We start from the raw sequence: 19,297 nt of genomic DNA, 5'->3' as shown, positions 1-19,297 counted from the left end.
TGAATCATTGTGTTTGATTTGTTTTTTTAATAAATAAATTATTTACGTTTTAAACAATTAAGTACCTAATTTTTTATGAACAAATATACCTAATTCTTTCATCTTCGCTTCTTTTTCTAAACAGTTTAATAGACTATGTACAGAATGATAAAAAATAGAGGCTAAAATCAAAAAACAAATCAAAAAACGGGAGGTCAATGGTAAGGGTCAAAGACAGTGAACGACTAAGAGGTTGCGAGGGCAAGTGATGTTGGATGTGAGGGTTTGAACAACATAGGGAAACTGATTTAGGTTTTTTTTTACTTTAAAACATTCATAGCCGATTACATGTAGTTTTTTTGGGTTAAAAAAACATAGATAACCAATTCTCTAAAAGTTTTATAGTTATATATTTAAAAATAACCCTATAATCTAAACTTGAAATCATCTGTCATCAAAACCAAAAACCAAAAACCATTTACCAAAACCGAACAGAAATAAGGTTTATTGGTAAATATATCCGGACTTTATCTCTATCCTAAAAGCTAAGGAGTCTATTTCCATGAAGACCGTCAATTATAAAACAAAAACTAAAAACTAAAAACCAATTGCCTATTTCTTGTCTTGAAGTTGCATTTTAAACTAGACAAGACACAACAAGCAAAAGTGAGGTAAACCGATGAAAGATTATACAAGATTTAAAGATTTTAATTTTACATGTACAGTTTACTACTTTACCAACATTGTCTTGTTTTATTTTTGTTCCAGCTATTTTGTTTGCACATAATGTAGCCTTAATGTCGCACCAAACGTGGAACAGGTTTTTGTCCGATCATATCATGCACTACGTATCAAATGCACCCAAAAAGACCAACCAAAACCAAATGGTAATAACGGCCCAGTTCAAGTTGGTTTTTGGTTATTTCGTCCATCATACATGCACATTGCAGATTCATGGAGCTTGATGGTGTGATCATATTTTACACTAAAAAAGGAAAACCAAAATTCAGCAAGCAGCTATAGAATACGTCAAGCGTACTTCTCTGATCCAATAGAGAATCATTCTTTATTCTGTATTTATAACCATTTTCATATCTGAAATTGCAAAGAAATGAGAGGTATCCTGCTCCAAAGTACGCCAAATTCTACCATCTACCTTTTAACAAAAGAAACCAGTATAGCATCGGATTTTTAGTTCACTATCACATCCGAACAACAATTGCAAAAGTGAGGATGAGCCAAGTATGTTGTGGTATCTACGCATACAGAAGGAACTTACACCAGAAAACTATTTGACCATGAATGAACTTTTACAGCTACAACCACCAACTGCACTTGGATTTTCGGCTACCTGCACATCAAATCAAAACCCTTATCAGATCTCTAGGCTACCGGAGAACTGATTGCCTATTGGTAAACAAAGAGAAAAAAATTAAACTAAATGGATAGAGGAAAGAAGGAATGATGCTATGAGCCATGTAGTACAAACCAAAGAGTCATTGGCCTAGGGGTATCTGGGTTACGGGTAGATCCCAGTCTCCCGGGAGGTCAAGGGTTCGAACGAAAGGTGAGAAGTGTACGTGAGTATTTGCTGTGTAAAAATATATTACATACTTTTAAAGTAACAACGAAGTATAAACATATACAATACCAAACAAAACTGACTGTTATTTCAAAGAGTAGTGGCAAACCAAAGAGGCACCATGGCTACAAAACCAAATGTGTTTAATGTGTGAAAGACCTTACAACACATATATTTGTAGAGTTCCAAAATCACCGATCTCCCAACATCATTGGTATTTGAGTTTTGTTCATTATCCACCATGCCACGATAGACTTACAACATATGAAACTCAAACAGCCTGCTCTCCTGCAAAGCCCGTTGGTCATCTTTACAACATAAAAGAATGAGAAGCAGCCTGCTCTCCTGCAAGGCTTGTCAATAATCTTTACACTTTTTTTACTTGGTTCAATTGGAAATTGTGTTATAAATTCTAACATCCCAGAATGGAAGAATGAGAGTTTTCTGCTCATTAAGGAACAATATCTTTTGCTGAAGACCTGAAGTGAAGACGTAATGTGTCTAATAGGGAAGTACAAAAATGAGAAAATTGATGGAATTCTAATATATTGGCAAAGAGCAACGAAATGGTTTCATCATCCCACTCTAGTTGATTCAAGATGGTGATAACCACAGTGCAAGTCCTCCAACTGAGATCCCATAGGCGCTTTTACGGTAACAACTGACATTTGGTAAGTAGCTCAAATTAAATTTTATAATCCCTGCATGTGAATTTTGAAACATTTTTCATTTTAGGATGTCCCCTAAAAGAACAAAGTTTTTTTTTCTTCCTATTTTTCATTTGTTCTCAGAAACATCTACCGAAGCATCGTGGAAACCAGATACAAGTTAGAGCCATATATGTGTTCAACATGAGATGGGTATGACCAGATACATATGTTCTACTCTAAACTTTTGACTTGATACTAGAATCATAAGTGTATGTTTTACAGATGGTGCTGCTGACCGCTGAGGATGACCCTTGATGAAATTATTTTAAGAGTAAATTACATGATCGGTCCCTGTGGTTTACATAAAATCACACTGTGTCCCCCTAAATAAAAATACTTGTGGAAAATGTCCATGTGGTTTACATTTTCGCACGCCTTTGGTCCCTTTGCCCTAACACCGTTAAAAACACCTGTTAAGTAAGTTAATTAGGTCATTTTAGTCATTTTACTTTTTATCCTCATTTTTTTGATATAAAAATATATATTTAGCACCCAATTAAATCTTGCCATTTGTATTGATACGACCCATTTCTAGCTCAACCATTTACTCCGATGACCCATTGATCATCTTCACCAACGACCTACCAATCATCTTCTCCTTTTGAAGTTTTGGTTTATGGAAAATCAATCCATCATGATGAAGATCTAAACCAGTTCTAGCATCCTAAATCATCGCTTCCATCTTCAACATAAATCCCCCCCACTGGTGAACCTTTTACCCCACCTACCTTTCAAGAAATAAACTCTGTAATGCCCCAAAAAATGCACACTTACCCCCCACCAACCTTTCCAAAAATAAAATTTGTTATTCCCCTGAGTTCTCCCATTTAGGTCTTGTTTCATTTCTATAAATTACTCGAGTTTTCAAATCCTTGTTCAAGAAAGAACACACACACAGAGGTTTGAGTAGGGTGGGGGATTAGCAATCTATCAGATTAGGTCAGTGGAGGATGGGGGGTTTACAAAACCAAGCATTCACTGGTGGAGTGGAGTGGGGAGTTTACAGAACCAAGCATTCACAGGTGAGACGGAACTCGAAGATGGAGACAGAGATGGGACAGTGGCGGATATGGAGCTCAAAGGGGTGGTCGGAAATTATGAAGATACCCACTGGGTAACTAAGTTTTGTGTATATTGTGTATACATATGTATATATCTGTGTGCTAACTATAAACATAGGTGTTATATATATATATATATGCACAATCATGTGGGAGTTCGCCGATAGTCGATGCAGAGGGAGGATGAGGGGAAGGGGTTCACCCTAGGAGGCGGCCAGTGGTGATGGAGGGTGAGAGAAAGGGGTCATGGTGGGTGGAAACATGTGGTGGTCGGATCTTCTCCTTGAGGGGTTGAGTTCTCAGATCTCTCTGTGTGTGTATATATATGTGTTATATATATATATATATATATATATATCATATATGTGTGTGTTATATGTATACATCATCCCTGTTCCAGGTTCACATAAATAGATAAAGTAAATTACATTCTTGGTCCCTGTGGTTTTTAAATCCAAAAATAAGTTTCTAAAAGAAAATTTAAAAGCAATAAAAAGACTAAACTACCCTTAAGAGTTGACTCATTTAACATATGTTTTTAACGCTGTTTGGGTAAAGGGACCAAAGACACGTGAAAATGTAAACCACAGGGACGTTTTCCATAATTATTTTGATTTAGGGACGCACAGTGTGACTTTAGGTAAACCACAGGGACCAATCATGTAATTTACTCTTATTTTTATTTGATCCTGATGATGACTTCATACCTATGTTCTAGTTCATTTATGTTTTGGATTTGATGACTAGTCCTTTTATACCTAGTGTTCCTTTTGTTTAGTACTCATACTATAAGTTCTTGAGAGATTAATTTCATATTTCCAATAATCTTTCTTCGTTGGGTTATTTTTACTACCACCCACACATATAGGAAGTAGTGAACTATTGTGCTTTTTTTGTTTGAATGAATTATTTCCGGTTACATGATTATGCACAAGGGAAGAGTTGAGACAGATATAAATCCTAGACTCACCCCTGATCATGTTATGGGACAGGATTAAACATTAGAATCATTGTTTCTTGTTTCTGATGCCACCGTTGGACCACTTAGTACATTTATCATGTTTTAGTTCCACACTTCCACCTTTCTTCCAGTTGCAGTATGCGCATGGCGCTGAAAGCTCAATAAAGATAAATGCCCTTGGCAGCTCTACTTTCTGGATGATTATGTTCTATGCATTACAACAGTTAGATGGAGCTGCATGGGGACAAGAAGAGTTGCAGTACCCTTTCACTTAACCTAAATGCAAAACCAAGGATACTCGAATTTTCGTATCTATGAAATGGCCACACACCATGTACCAGTACAACCCGTTACTTGGCTTCCTACGTAAGCATTTTAATATAGATTTCAGTCACAAGATTTACTTCAAATTGGGAGCTAAGTTGATGATTGGGCCGAGACAACTAGTCAAGTATCTAAATGGTGTGAGGCGTGGCGTGGCGGCGAGGTCAAGCCTCAAGCCTTAGGAGCCACGTCATATAAATTATTTACCTATGAGCTTACATTTTCTGCAATTACTCAATGGGTCAATGATATTAGATAATTTATATTATGTTATAAATTAGAAACTAACAAATAAGACACTAAAAAAATAAGAAAAATCATCTATTGCGTTACAAAAACCGCACATTAGCGTGCCACAGGCTTAACATGGAGTGAGACAGAAGCCTTAAGCCACGGCGTACCACAGCGCCTGTTGCGGCGAGCTTTTTTAAACACTGCAACTAGTTTGGAATAAAAAGATTATTCTTGTTAAAACTATTCGCTTTCCCAAACTTTGTCGATGTGAGGCACACATCAATCAAACATAATTTTAAAACAAGGGTATTTTGGACAATTCCTTGATGGTAAAAAACTTCTACAAAGAGAATTTGTGTATGCTTGGCTGTTGCAATTTTAACAGCATAGACTATGGAGTGAACGGTTATATTTTGCATCATGCAATTGCAAATTGCAAAGTAACGAGCAGCCATTGCTAAAGAAATTGAGAGGATGTTATGCTTGAAAAAGTATAGTGCCAACATCATGGCGATCAAAATACTACTTTCAACTCCTTGGGCAGATATGCCAAGGTCATATAGGCATCAAAGATAACTGACCCTTGTCATCTGTACACATGCTATGTCTTTGTAAGTTTAATCCCCAAAACACGAGTAATAGCACGATCAACATAGTTGAAAACAACAGGTATGTGTGATGATGAAATGAATGAATGAACTAGATCGTATGCTTAATGAGGAAGTAAGTTACCTGAAATCCAGAACGGATTAGCTCTTCAACATAGTCAACGGTTGCACCTTTTACAAAACCTAATGATATTGTGTCAACCACTAACTTAACGCCATCTCTCTCAAAAACTCTGTTGATGTTGAAACACATAGTTATAAGACTGCAATTCCATGTATTGAACTTCTAGTATCTTCACAAACATCACAAAAGCAAACCTGTCATCATCTTTAGGTTTCTCTTCAAGTTCGAAGTTGTATTGGAATCCAGAGCATCCACCAGCCTCTATACTCAATCGAAGCATCTTTTCCTTAGTTTCATCATCTTGTAATTCTTTCATTCTCTGTATGACATCATGAACGAACGTCAGGAACCAATATGTTTTTAAAATCATGAACCTTCAGACAGAGTTTCAGAACATTATGGAAAATTCTATATCACTAGTTTGCGGGATATTGAGACCTAAAAATCTTCTGCATAACATAACGATTCATCATTTCTGAAAGTGATTACTGGAAAGCGGCAGCGAGACAATACAATGCAAAGTTTTTTGCTTAGTAGCATGACTTCTTTTATTCTATGCCCTTTCTACCCCTTTTACATACTACGAGTCTATGACCAATAATAGAAAGTTAAAAACAATTTGGATAGAGACAGAAAACATGAAAATGAGGCTAGCTACCAAACAACAAGACATAAAGGTACACACAACATCCAAGAGAAGTCTAACTGTCATCTTTTATTTGATTACGAGTGGGTCTCTGAATATAGCCCAGTTTTCTGTAATAGTACTTTGGTAGACATGAAAATCTATATTCCTATTTCTAAAAACACACACACAACCTTGTTTCAACCACAAAAAAGAGGAGCCATTGTTGAAGATGGTTTTTCCTACTATTTTAAGGATACACCAAATGAAGTAGTCCATCCTCAATGAACGAGTTTCCTCACAAGATTACAAGAATGTGAAATACGATACCAATAGGCATAGGGAATATGAGCCCTAATCTGTCTCACCTCCAGTGTGGAAGGCTACTTGGGAACACACCCTACAACAAGAAGACTTCAACGAAGGAGCTCCCTTGGGTCCCTATAATGCCAAAACTGGGTGTGTACCAACTACCATGGGAAAGGAGATGAGCAAGTTTTTGAGTCTATCCCCTTCCTTGACAGTTTAGACATGAAAATGAATCCCAATGCAAGCTTTTCAATACAACTTCTTGGGACTCGATTGATGCATGATGCCAAACTCCTAAACCAGTATTGGTTGCGTACTTCAATGAGCAGAAACAGGATTCTACAAGCCACTTTTAAAATGTATTGGAGGAAGGAGAAGTTGTTGTCGCCCTTGGTGCAAGACGGACACGACCCACAAACTGAAAAAGGCCAACCACAAAGTAAATTCATTTGGAAGCAAGACAAACAATGGGGTACTTCAAAGTTCGATCTAGAGAGTTGAACACAAATAATCCCAGAGCACCCAATAAAACTTGGAATTGTATGCTTTCAGATATCAGCCCTCCAGAGATCTAGAATACCCCAGAATTAGGTCGTTAATAGGTGAAAACTCGATATTAGGTTTCCATCTTCAAAGCGAAATCGTGCTAATTCCCGTCAAACTCAAAGTTGAATATAATTTTGGAAATGGGATTCTAAGGGATTGCCATATGCAGGCAGATAATAGGACGATTTAGTCCAAACAAACCAATCCCCAAATCATTTAATCTATGTTTTTCTCCCCTCAAGCGATAAATATACAGTTTTCCAATCCTATTGCAGCTTGCTAAGATAATCTCTTCAAAACCTTCTAAAATTCATCGCCATGCTTCAAAAGAACGTATTATCAACAGACACGCATGTACAGAAGATAAAATAAGTACCCGGATGCAATTATCAGACAAACGAACGGTATCTCCTTCCGGCGGAGACACGGAAGAAGATTGAGGCTCTTTAGCAAGGGCAGAGGATGATGCAGAACTAAGTAGGCTGGAGTTGTGACGAATTCGAGCTGCGAAAAATGGAGACACACGCTGTATGAACGACCTCGATAACGCCATAACTAGATTATTGTTATTACCCTCTTCACCGTCTGCAAAGAATCATTGAAGCGTAATGATCCAAAAGGATCAAGAAGATGAAACTGGATTGATGGAAATGGTTGGTTTTGGTGCACGTCGTTTGGTGCCTCGAAGGTGTTCGAATAAATGACTCTCGTTCCAGAATTCAAAGGCTGCGTGCTTGTTTAGGCCACGCGCTCACTCCGATACCCTTGCGTGGTCAGCCATCAAAAAGAATAAATTATAGTGAGAATTATCTTTTTGGTCCCTTTACTTTACATTGTATTACATATTAAGTCCTTACAGTAAAATTTTAACATCCATTATAGAGTTAAATATATATAGGGGGTGTTTGGGATTACTTATAAAAATAACTTATTGACTTATTCTTATGTGACACCGGTAATAAGCATTTATGACTGTTTGGATAAACAACTTATACCGGTGTCAAACCAATAATAAGAAGTTTTTGAAGAAGTTAAATTCTTCTGACTTATAATAAGTTGATAAATGTTTTTATAAAAAAATATAAGTTGTTTCAAATAAGTAATCCCAAACACTTAAATAATACTCGGGACAAACTTTCAAACAAAAATTCAAATTTCATCAAAAATTATGCAAAATCTTTATTTTTTTTCTTTTTATAGAGAAGTTGTCGAAAATGCTATTAGTTTTTTGGTTTTGTTATCACTTCGATTGTTTTTTAATTAATTATCATGAAAATAAAATGAGAACGATTGGGTGAAAATTACAAACTGAAGATCAAAATATTTTATAATAATCTGTTTTGACCAAACGAAAGAAATATAAATATTTAGCCAATAGATATCCTTCCTACTGATATTGGGCTACCAGTAATATTCTAAATCGTGAACTTGAACTGAATAAAATAATTAATTTTCTTAATTTGGTTCACTAAAGTAGTTTTAGTAAATAAATTGGTTCAATTTAATCTAGAAAATGATATAGGAACTATCACATTAATGGCAATAAATAATATCACATCAACGACAATAACTTTAAAGTTAAAGATTTAAGATTAAAAGTACTAGAAGATTTCAGGGTCAAATGTGATGATTTCGGGCTATCTGCAAAACAGATGGTCACCATCGGATTAGTCGGCTCGCATAGCGGGTTGGATATCCAGGTTAATAAAAAAAAGTTAATTTTTGGTCTTGAAGAAATAAATTCTTTTGACTAATGACCGGTTTTAAAAGTCCTGGTTCAAGACCAGTCTTATGACTGGTTTGGGTCAGGTTCAGATACGATCAAAACTTAAATAATACTACTATCAATCATAATTCGTTTTAGCATTCCTCTTTAACCAACTAGAGAAGAAGGGAGCCAACCTTCTATCAGAAAGATCCAATGATAGAAGTTTTTAATCAATCCAAAAAAACTACAACACGATCACCTGCTCAAATACAACGATTAAAAACTGTGAACTTTTATAGGTGAAATTGCAGACTTTGACACGTCAAAGCATCTTCAACAGATTCCTTCAAAATGGAGAATCGAAACTCAAAATCTTCAAAAGGAAAATCACATTCAACTTCAACTATCCATTTGCATATTACAACATTGATATATTAAAATATTTGATAAATGTAACATATTATATAAGTAACAAAATATATATTTTTCTCTCTCCTAGATATATAACATCATATTTGGAGAATTTCATTTTCTCTTATAATTTTTCCATTTTTGAGAAGGTTTTGAATTAAAAATTTACCCAAAATATCCTCTTGCTTGTTGATTTGAACCTTACAAATGTATGAGATTTGCAATCGATGTCCTAAAAAATACAATAATTATGACGTTTAACCGACCAGAAAATGTCGAATACTAAAGAATGTAAGCGAACATGGTAAAAAAGGAGACTAAAATCACATGGAATTTATATCGTCAACAATGGGAGCCCAGATTTCCGTTTATAGCTTCAAATCGACACCGAAACAATGAACTTGAAGCGAAGGCTACCCCATACCCATTGATTTCCCTTTTCATCAGGGTAACCGTATGTATAAATATTAATCAGATTTCTCGATCTCTTTAAATCTCCGATCCCACTCCTTTGTGTCATACTCTTGCTCGAATATGTCTTTTTCCGTGGTGTACACAATCCGATCCTCCCCGATTACAGTCCTCTGAGACATGTCCCGAGCACTCAGAATCTGTGTAGATTATACACGAGTCAAGTTAATAACCCAAAGAAAGCATCCACAAAAATGGGAATCGGAATACTTCAATATGAAATACGATTGGTGAGTAACAACCAACTACTCTAGCAAGTGTGTTCCTTAGGACGCATTTGGTACACATGACAAAACAAAACAAAAAACTTATCCACATTTGATGGGACATTTTTACCAGGACATGACAAGACGCCACCAAAATAGGCGGAAACCAAATTCAGAAAGCTGGGACAAAAAATCCATCCCAAAAAACATTCAAGAATACATCTTTAACATCATAGGCCAACCGTATTAGATATTGTCTGCTTTGTACACAAACTTGAACTCACGGTTTTAAAACGCATCTGATAGAGGAGGTATCAAGTCCCTTATAAGCAACCTTTATTCCTCTCCCCAACTAATGTCGGATCTTACAATATTGGTCCAGGATGATGTATTCTTGAATGTTTTTAGTCCAAGACGATCTCGGGGTCTTTTCACGGGAATAGCCACTGTACCTTTTGAGCTAGAGAAAACGTTTGCATACATCCCCCCCACCACACACACAGTCAACTGGGTTATACTGAGTTCATCTGGTTTGGTCTTTTTGGTTTACTAGTTGTGTACCCGCGCAATGCGGCGGGAGCCATGAATTTTAACGATTTTGAAGTTTCACTGGTTTTATTAGAGAAAATTTAACGATGATATAAGTTACACTTGATCTTTACATATTAATACAATTTGAATAAATAAGAGTTATGGTTCCAATTACAGTCTATCGGTGAAAAAAATTGTATGACAGTTTAAAATCCAACATATTTAAACGACTCCACAAATGTGTTCGATTTACACTAAGAGCAAAGAATCAAAAGATCGAGAGCGAGACCGAGAGTTCTAGAGCAATTGAATGAGAGATGAATGTGAGAACTTTTAATAACTCATGGTGAATATCAGATTGAATCTCACATTGGAGGAGGGGGAGAAGACATAGAGGTATGAGAGGGTGAACTGCATTAGTGAAAGGTGTCAAAAGTATCTTTGGAACATGAAAAGAAAAGGTAATTAAGTGCATTGGTAACTTGTACTATATGTTATTTTAATTGTAGATTAAGAGATTTTGAGACTGAATACATAAAGTAGTAGTACCATTATAAGTTGTTTTTAAGACTTTGTTCATAGATGTATAGTACTTTGTGCATTAAAAATTGTTTTTAAGACTTTTGACAAATCTGGTTTATAAGGTAGTATAGACATGGCCCTTAATAGGGGATGGAGGAAGCAAGTTACTATTATGCCTTACCCTTTCACACTGAAGCTTCTAAGTATCGACCATTGTTCTAGAGTATTATACCCGACAATGACTTATCTACAACCCTAATTAACATCTATCTTAATATAGATATTTTTTGTCCAGGCCAACTTGTGCCCATCTCGACTAATCCCATAAGGCCCTGAGATAACAACCAGGAAAAAGTCACTGTAGAAGTCCCAAGGCCTAGCCTTTATTTGTCGTTGAGTTGACGGTCAAGGTTGGAAATAATATAGATTACGTATGCTACTTGCTGGCTATATACTTGTCTAACCGCAAATCCCGATTCATTCGATTTTTAGCATGTGATGATCACTAAATACTCTGATCAAAGAATCCAAAAAAACAACCACCATTTATGTGCGAAAGAATGAACTGATCATGGAGTTTTAATCACAGAAATTCAGCATACTGAATAACCCATACCTTTCGTCTGAGGGAGACATCTGGCAATTCAAGTGCTCGTGCACGCTGCTCCCTAGCTTGGTTCCTTTTGTCTATTTCAGCATTTGTCTTTTGAGTGATGAACCATCGGACCAAAGGAATAGCAAAGAAGGAGGCAGCGTAGATCTGTAAAGTTGATAATGTTAATGCAAGAGTGATTGAAGAAATATACAATAGGGGCAGGTTCATTTGAAAACAGTAAATATTTTGAGAACCATAAGAACCAACTCTATTCATGATGAATATTGTATAGACATCCATGGTGAACATGAAAATGAAAATGTATGACATTCATGACGAACAATATTCATATAATTGAATACTTGGTTCTCACAATATCTATGGTTCCTAAATGAACTTTCTCCTTATAAATAAGACCGTAAGAAAATTGGTTTGATTCCTCAATACTAGAGAATCAGTTCAATAGCTAATGAATCTAACATTAGTTCTTAAGAACTATAAAGCTAACATATTTTTTGGCAGTACATAGTTCCAAAAATGAAAATATTAGAAAAGGAAACAATTACTTCTTATGATAATGATGCTTTACTGATATAAAAATACACAAATCTTGACAACCTTATGCTAGAAAAATGATGGTCAACTGTAACTAAGGCGGACTAGATTTTATTTTTTTGGTAACCATGGGTGTCCATGACAGCTTGCAAGCACCTCGACTAATCCCATGGGGCCCCACAGATTACAGTCAGGAAAATCCACAGTGGCCCCGAGAAGACACGAACTGCTAACCTATGGTTAGGAGCCTCAAGACCTGGTCTTTATTTGCCCGTTGAGTTGGCCTCAAGGTTAAGGCGGCTATATTTGCTAAGCATGTAGACAGAAAACAGAAAACTGGGAACACATGGAGCATACAGAACATTAATGCCGAGATAATATAGGACATACCTGGAGAACAGGAAATATTTCAGATACAAATGAAATGAAGCCGCTTGGTGTGACTGTCAGATTCCTTCAAATACAGTCGCAGGAAAGAAGTAAGGAGAAGCAAAGTGAAGAAGAAGAATTATGGATCTAGAAAATAGATCTATTATGAACATACTTCAACATGGTCCCAAGAACAATCACCCCAAAGAGATTAAGTGCGCCCAAACCAGCAACCATTGCCCTCTCTGTGTTGCTAATTTTACTGTATGGTGAGCACTGATACGTGTCAAAAAACTAGATGCAAACAAAAATATTGAAGAAATTAAGAAAGCGATAGAGACCTGAAATCCCATTTTTTCTCCTTGAAGAACTTATCAACGCCTCCCACCCATTCAGTCCATTTTCTACCCACGTATTCCTTCCTACCACTTCTTTGTGAAGTAGCTGTACGTTGAAGTGATGGAAACCGATACAGAATGTTCCCCTGGAACGAGAAAACATGCTGCCATAAACCACTAGTCGACGGAAAAAGAAAACATACAGACTACCGACGGGAAACGACAATGAAGAGACGAAGATACTGCATTTATCTAACAATTCTACGTGAAATTCTGTTTTATTGGTCAACGTCCTCATACGCACATTGTTAGATGATCATCCTATCAAGTAACGTACCTCTTCATCCACTTCTGGTTGACCATCAAAACGCAGAAGAACAGGTAATATGTATGAGTCATCATCATCCTGTAGCAAAAGACAACTGGGGTGGTTTATATACGGTATTAAGGATGAAGAACTTCGATCTTTATATCTAGCTCGGTTACTCAAAAGTGCAATGCGATAAAGAAAAGTAGTTCCACAAAGATGACATAAATTTTGTCACAACATAGTAAGAACCTTGGTTAACTTTGCATATAAGAAAATAACAAATTTAATTACAATGGCAAAAGCCTGCAAACTTCACATCTAACCAACCGGAATACGTCTCAAATTACTTGATAAAAATTAATAAAGCATGATTGAAAATGACATAAATTCTTTGAAGTAAACAGAAACTGTCTAAAAGACTGCATTACTCTCAAATATTTCACGCAAGTCAAAAGGGATGACAAATGAAGTCAAGAGTGCAAAGATCCAAATTGTAATTTCATTTGATTACATGACATGATGACAAACTTAATAATCCTCATGAAATGCATATGGACTCGAATTTATGTATCAAATATGGACTTTATCTTTTCTTTCATCACACACACAATTGGGTTGTAGCCTTCTATATGCAATTGATCACTGATTAAAGACAGCTCCTCAAAAAGAATGTTGACGCTACATATTGCAATTTAAAAGAGTTCCTCGAGAGAAAATATTAAGTTCCACTGAGGCGGTCGTAGTAACTCATAATTATTAGTTCTTTCTTCAGAAATAAATGTTTTTTCCCTGAAGATAAGTTGTAAAATCATAATTATTGATTCCTTCATCAGAACTAAATGTTTTCTTTTTTCTGGAGATAAGTCTCTCCCGCATTATGATTTTGCTGCTTAATATCATTCATATGTCCTAAGCAAGGTCATACCGTCTTCTCAGCATTTTGTACGTCAAGATATGGAGCAAGTTCCTCTGCTGTAACAACACCACCATTCGATGCAATGTACTGACCAATCTGCAATAGTGGGATAAAATATTATAAGATGCCCGGCAAAAAGAACAAAAAAAGGAACTTAATATACAGAAGCACGTGAAAGAAGAGAAAGATGAAGCTTATAGTGCATATAAAATGCTTAGCCATCTGAATATAAATGTGGCTTAGGGTCGTTTACCAAATGCTTACCGGTGAGCATGGCCAGGACCAAGAATCTTACCTGGTAAGAGGTGTGGCAAGAACCGAGGTTCTTACCCGGTAAGTGAGGGAGAAAACTCTAACCCAGTAAGCACTTACTGAGTAAGAGACGCTTATAAACAATCAATTTTGATGGCCAACAATGTTAACTGAACCACAAGGGTTGTGGCGTAGTGGTTGAGCCGTTGAGGTCCTGAGAGATGTGGTGAAATATCTCATCTGCCCAAGGTTCGATTCCAGGCGTACACAACAATTGTGGCCACTGAATTCATCAGGGTTGATTTCTTGCAGTCACAAATGTTGCGATTAGTCAAGGTATAGCCTGGGACACCCTTCCAAAAAAAAGAATGTTACGACGAGGAAAATGAGGGTGGTGACTATTGCTGGTAAGCATTTGGTAGAAGGCCCTTAGTTAACCATAGGGAGAGCAATGAAAAACTAAACGTATTAAAAATCATATAGAAGCCTTTAAAATTAACGTCACTTGCAAGTGCACAACTAGAAAAAAGATATTGATAATTAGTGGCGCTTGCAAGTTGTGTTCCATTATAATATTTTGAGTATTTCTATTGCATTCTCCTAATAAGCTATCTATTAGGCCCGAGGGTGAGCAGCAAGAAGGAAGGATGATTTTTCATAAAAGACAATATCAATATAGGAAGAAGCAAAACACGACCAGGATATACACATATAGCAAGACAAAACATTGAAAGTAACGGACCACTGAACTAATGCTCAATTATTACCAACTTCCACCTCTCTTCTTCAATACCTTCATTTGGATCACCATCACCAAACACAAACGAAAATACCTACAAAAGATCGAGAAAAAGTGTACTAGTTCATTGTCCACGCCAATAAACAATTAGCATATATGAAATGCAAAATTACTATTCGGCTTACAGATTCAATGAAATTCATTCCATTATCTTCTTTTCGAACTCGCCGCCTCCTATAGTAATATGGATCCCAATACCTAAACGAGAAGTTCATAAGTAAAGAGAAAGCATGTCCACAGAGTTGTCATACCACATTTCTATTAAACTGAAAGACTGTCATGTGGCCAGGAATCTATGTTGCAGAGAACGAAATGTATTTTGAAGGTGCTTCTACTGCAACAAGCAGTGCCGGTCACGAATAGAACCTTGACCATGGAACTTCCTTTCTTATTGTTCCACGAACTAGCCACCCACATTCTTTTTTAACAACTAAATTCGTTGTGTGTGTTTATAGACGGTCTCCAAAATTTTGGAGGATAAACGGCAATCATAAGGTCCGAGACGACTCATATTATAAATTTCTGTCACGTTTATATATAAGAAGATTACTAATACAAATTGCCACAAGCTAGTTAACTTGACTGTAAATAAATTTCGAAGATCAAGCAGCATTAAGATCATGCAATGCCATAACATTTACCATTGTGTGAGCAAGCCAATGATACATCTTACACCACAATAAAAGTATAGGATTCAGTGAACCCTTTTTATAATAAAGGCGAAGGATCTTTTGCATTGAGCATGCAGGTACTTGAAGCTGGCATGGTGAATTGGTGGCAACAAACACTAAATAAATGAAAAGTCAACCAACATGTAAATAACGAGCCCTAAAGGATGAAAAATGGTAAATTTCTTGTTAGTTGACAAACTAATCAATCAGCCAACCTTTAAGATCATAGCTTCTGGCAGTAGTTCCTCATATAGGATTCACATTTGCTATATCAATTCAATCCTACACATTTAAATGAGATGTACAATCTTTGCAATGACAAAAGATGATAAACTTTATAGTGATTGTATTTATTCCTACAATCCTACATATCAAGTCATCCCTACCCAACATAAGGGTGGAAGCTGACTAGATATAATATAACTTCGTATCTTATCTGTCAATTACATAAATACGGACAACGACAAGGTAGACCAAACGAACCCCCCATACATCCCACTCGAAAGTAGGGTCTAGGGTGGGATATACACAGACATCTCCTCCACCCCACAGGGTAGAGTGGTTGTTTTCGTGAATATGAACAACGTCCAGGTACTTGTATAGTTGTATATATACAAAAATGAAAAAACTACATATTTTATATCAATTTAAATTTTAGAAAAAAGGATATCTGGCTCCTGGACACAAAACTCCCCTGCTATCTGATATAGCAACATCCCACGTTACCTTCTCCATAAATATAAATTTTATGATATATTATTATGATCTGGATGCATTTATTTATGTGTTATAATTATAATTGACATCTGCCTTTTAGAGGATACACCTTTATTTGCACCAAATTCAGCTCGGATATGCCCCAATATTTAGTGGGTGCAAAGACAATCAGGGAAAAGAGAATGACAATCTGGGAAGTCTAATATTTGCAACAAATTACAATCCCTAACCAGAACAAACTTGTTGACAATTTATAATCGTCCTGTACTACTGCACGAATAGAAATCACAAGAATTGTGAATGAAACCTTACCAAAACAAATCTGCTGGACTAAGATAGAAAGAGAATCCCGAATCAAAAGATCTTCCTCTGCGTCTTCCTCGATTATCTTCTTCACTGTGATTATCAATATTATATGAACCGTCTTAATGAAAAACATCAATGATAAAGGTAAGAGCATGATCATTAAGATAACAGAAATAGACAGAACCAATTACCTACTACTCGAAATAATAGCAATGATTGTTGTATAAACAATAACAATGGAAGCAATTAATGCTGTTCCAAAAGTAACCCTGATCAAGTATTCAGCACCAGACTGTAAAATCACATTTGGAATGAAATTGTAAGTTTTGGGCATCATATTGATCCCTCAACTACAGCGCATATAAGAAGAACTACTTAGGAATTGCGATTACATACCTTTGCCTTCTCAAACAGAGGTTCCAATTTTATCCTAAGCGACTTGGCTGCAAGGTTTGTACGATAATCTTTTGGAAACACATAGAGAACATCACCTTCGTCCGAAACCTGTTGAAATCATCTTCAAAATGATTGCACTCACCACATCAAAAACTCTAATGACCATTCTAGATGATAGATTCATGTATGTCCATTCCAGTAACAAACTCAAATAAATAAATAAAACGCCTAGAATGTTAAGAAGAATGATTTATAGACATTATTCCACTAGCAAGAACAAAGCATGTGCTCAATGGAAACCCAAAAGTGATGATGATCATGAAGATGACCACCCTTTTCATACATTAAAGAATTCCCTTCATCCCATGAAAGTTGAAACAATGTTCATTTTTTGGATGTTCCATGATAATTGCAACACCTATGCTAACACTGTCTATTAGCTCACAAGGCAATTGTTGGAGAAGTATTTATCATACTGATTTTGTTCCACAAGATGTACTTAAATTTAAAACTATACGTTTCCCCTTATTTAATATTAACGGTACCCCAACCAACTTAGCGATTTTGTTTGCTTTGCCCGCAAGTCGTAACCTGGGCTCGCAGTTTTAAAATGTGTTATAATAGTTGGGAGGGTTACTCACTATAAATACCCAATATCCTCTTTCATTGGAGATGTGGGATCATAAACGACTACCTAAACATATAGGTAGTGCTTTCAAGACATTCCCATATGTCAATGCTTGCCGATCTAAGGCTTCTAAGTTTAATATTCTAACTGATGAAGGATGATTTCCTAACCTGCTTCTTTCCATAAATCAATAATACGCTTAATAGTTGAGGGCCTAGTCGTTGAAGCTGATATACTCTATGACTGCTTAATGTTTGTCTAATTAACTTGATTCAAGGTTGAGAGAGGAAGAATCTTGACCACACTGCGGCAAAATGAAGTTCAGTACAGAAAAGCTTATTCAATGAACATTATCAGGACTTGTAAAGACAAACTGAATGTCTTACTAAAAGTTTAGAAGCTTGAACTATTACTAAGAAGTTTATGGCACTTTGGAGTCAAATACAATTCTGGATTTCTGCCCAACATATACCTGGTTCAACTTGAATAATGGAATTCATATTTATTGGGTAAACCCATAGAGAGGGATAAGTCACTTTTAACTTCTTCAAATTTGTGTGTGTATGTTTTACTGGATGAAGCTTTTTATAATTGAGCTGTATGAACTACTTTAGAAACACAGGAACTACCCATATGTAAATTTGTTAACATACCCATAGCAAAAACAAAACAGTTTTACCTCCATGAGGACATTTTACAATACCCCTTTCCATCTTCTGTTCTTCTTTAAGTAACTACTAACCACCTTTGGCGATTTAATTGGTGAACATCAACAATTATAAACTTAATTTAAAATCTTCAAGCAATGATCGCATACAGCAGCTAGTACAGTTACCGATCCTCCTTTTGGTCGAGTGGTACTGAACCCAAATCAGAGGATTCAGGTCTCAATACATAATTAACGTATTCACCCATAAAAAAAAGAAAGACGCACAGTAGTTATACCTCCAAGAAGCCATTAGTATCAGCCGCAAGGGCCTGTAAAGCCTTTTGAGCTTCAGTCAACTTAATCCCAGCCTTACTTGCCACATCACCAACTGTCACCCTCTTTCCACACTTATCCACAGCGTCCATCGTCCGCTTCCTCACATCCGCCGACAATTTATCGCTCTCAATTACCTTCCCTGGCCTAATCCTCGCGGTCGCTTCCACCGACGGAACATTGAAACCAGCCCTTATTTCAGATACAAAGCTTCTACTATTACTATTACTACCACTATGGTGTCTCTCAAATCTCAATAGTTCCCTATGGAAAACATCATTATGCGCCCTAAGAGAGTAGTGAAATTGGGAGGAGGGTTTAAGGGAAAAGATTGATGAGGGGTTTGGATGAGATTTAGGTGTTATGGTGAAGCAGGTGGATATGGAGGCCATAATTCGATGATGATAGCAAGGTTATCAGGTTTTTGCCATGGAAAATGGGTGAGAATTTTGGGGGTTTGAATCTTTGTTATTCGTCTGTTTACAAGGTTTTGGTTGGACGAAGAGGGTTGAAGGTTCAACGAGTTTGCGGATAGGATTGTTGGTGACGAC

The 19,297-nt window shown here is 36.3% G+C and overlaps 2 protein-coding genes across 2 annotated transcripts; both read right to left on the bottom strand.

Moving 5' to 3' along the window:
• Positions 1-1,018: 1,018 nt before the first annotated feature.
• Positions 1,019-7,814, bottom strand: LOC112513278 (iron-sulfur assembly protein IscA-like 2, mitochondrial). Its single transcript, XM_025119497.1, has 4 exons — positions 7,440-7,814; positions 5,778-5,902; positions 5,584-5,692; positions 1,019-1,330 (listed from the first exon to the last, which is right to left on the bottom strand). Exons 1-4 carry the CDS (start codon positions 7,614-7,616, stop codon positions 1,268-1,270), a joined length of 474 nt encoding a protein of 157 aa, XP_024975265.1. The 5' UTR covers positions 7,617-7,814; the 3' UTR covers positions 1,019-1,267.
• A 1,557-nt stretch (positions 7,815-9,371) lies between these two features.
• On the bottom strand, positions 9,372-19,297 carry LOC112512434 (uncharacterized protein At5g03900, chloroplastic). Its single transcript, XM_025118392.1, has 13 exons — positions 18,710-19,297; positions 17,137-17,244; positions 16,932-17,032; positions 16,747-16,830; positions 15,172-15,244; positions 15,015-15,080; positions 14,005-14,091; positions 13,107-13,175; positions 12,773-12,915; positions 12,607-12,693; positions 12,453-12,516; positions 11,529-11,672; positions 9,372-9,793 (listed from the first exon to the last, which is right to left on the bottom strand). The coding sequence occupies exons 1-13, from the start codon at positions 19,136-19,138 to the stop codon at positions 9,650-9,652; spliced, it is 1,599 nt and encodes a 532-aa protein (XP_024974160.1). The 5' UTR covers positions 19,139-19,297; the 3' UTR covers positions 9,372-9,649.

This window comes from Cynara cardunculus (assembly GCF_001531365.2).
Source record: "Cynara cardunculus var. scolymus isolate 2C chromosome LG 5, CcrdV1, whole genome shotgun sequence".
Lineage (NCBI taxonomy): Eukaryota > Viridiplantae > Streptophyta > Magnoliopsida > Asterales > Asteraceae > Cynara > Cynara cardunculus.
This window is presented reverse-complemented; position numbering and strand designations above follow the sequence as displayed.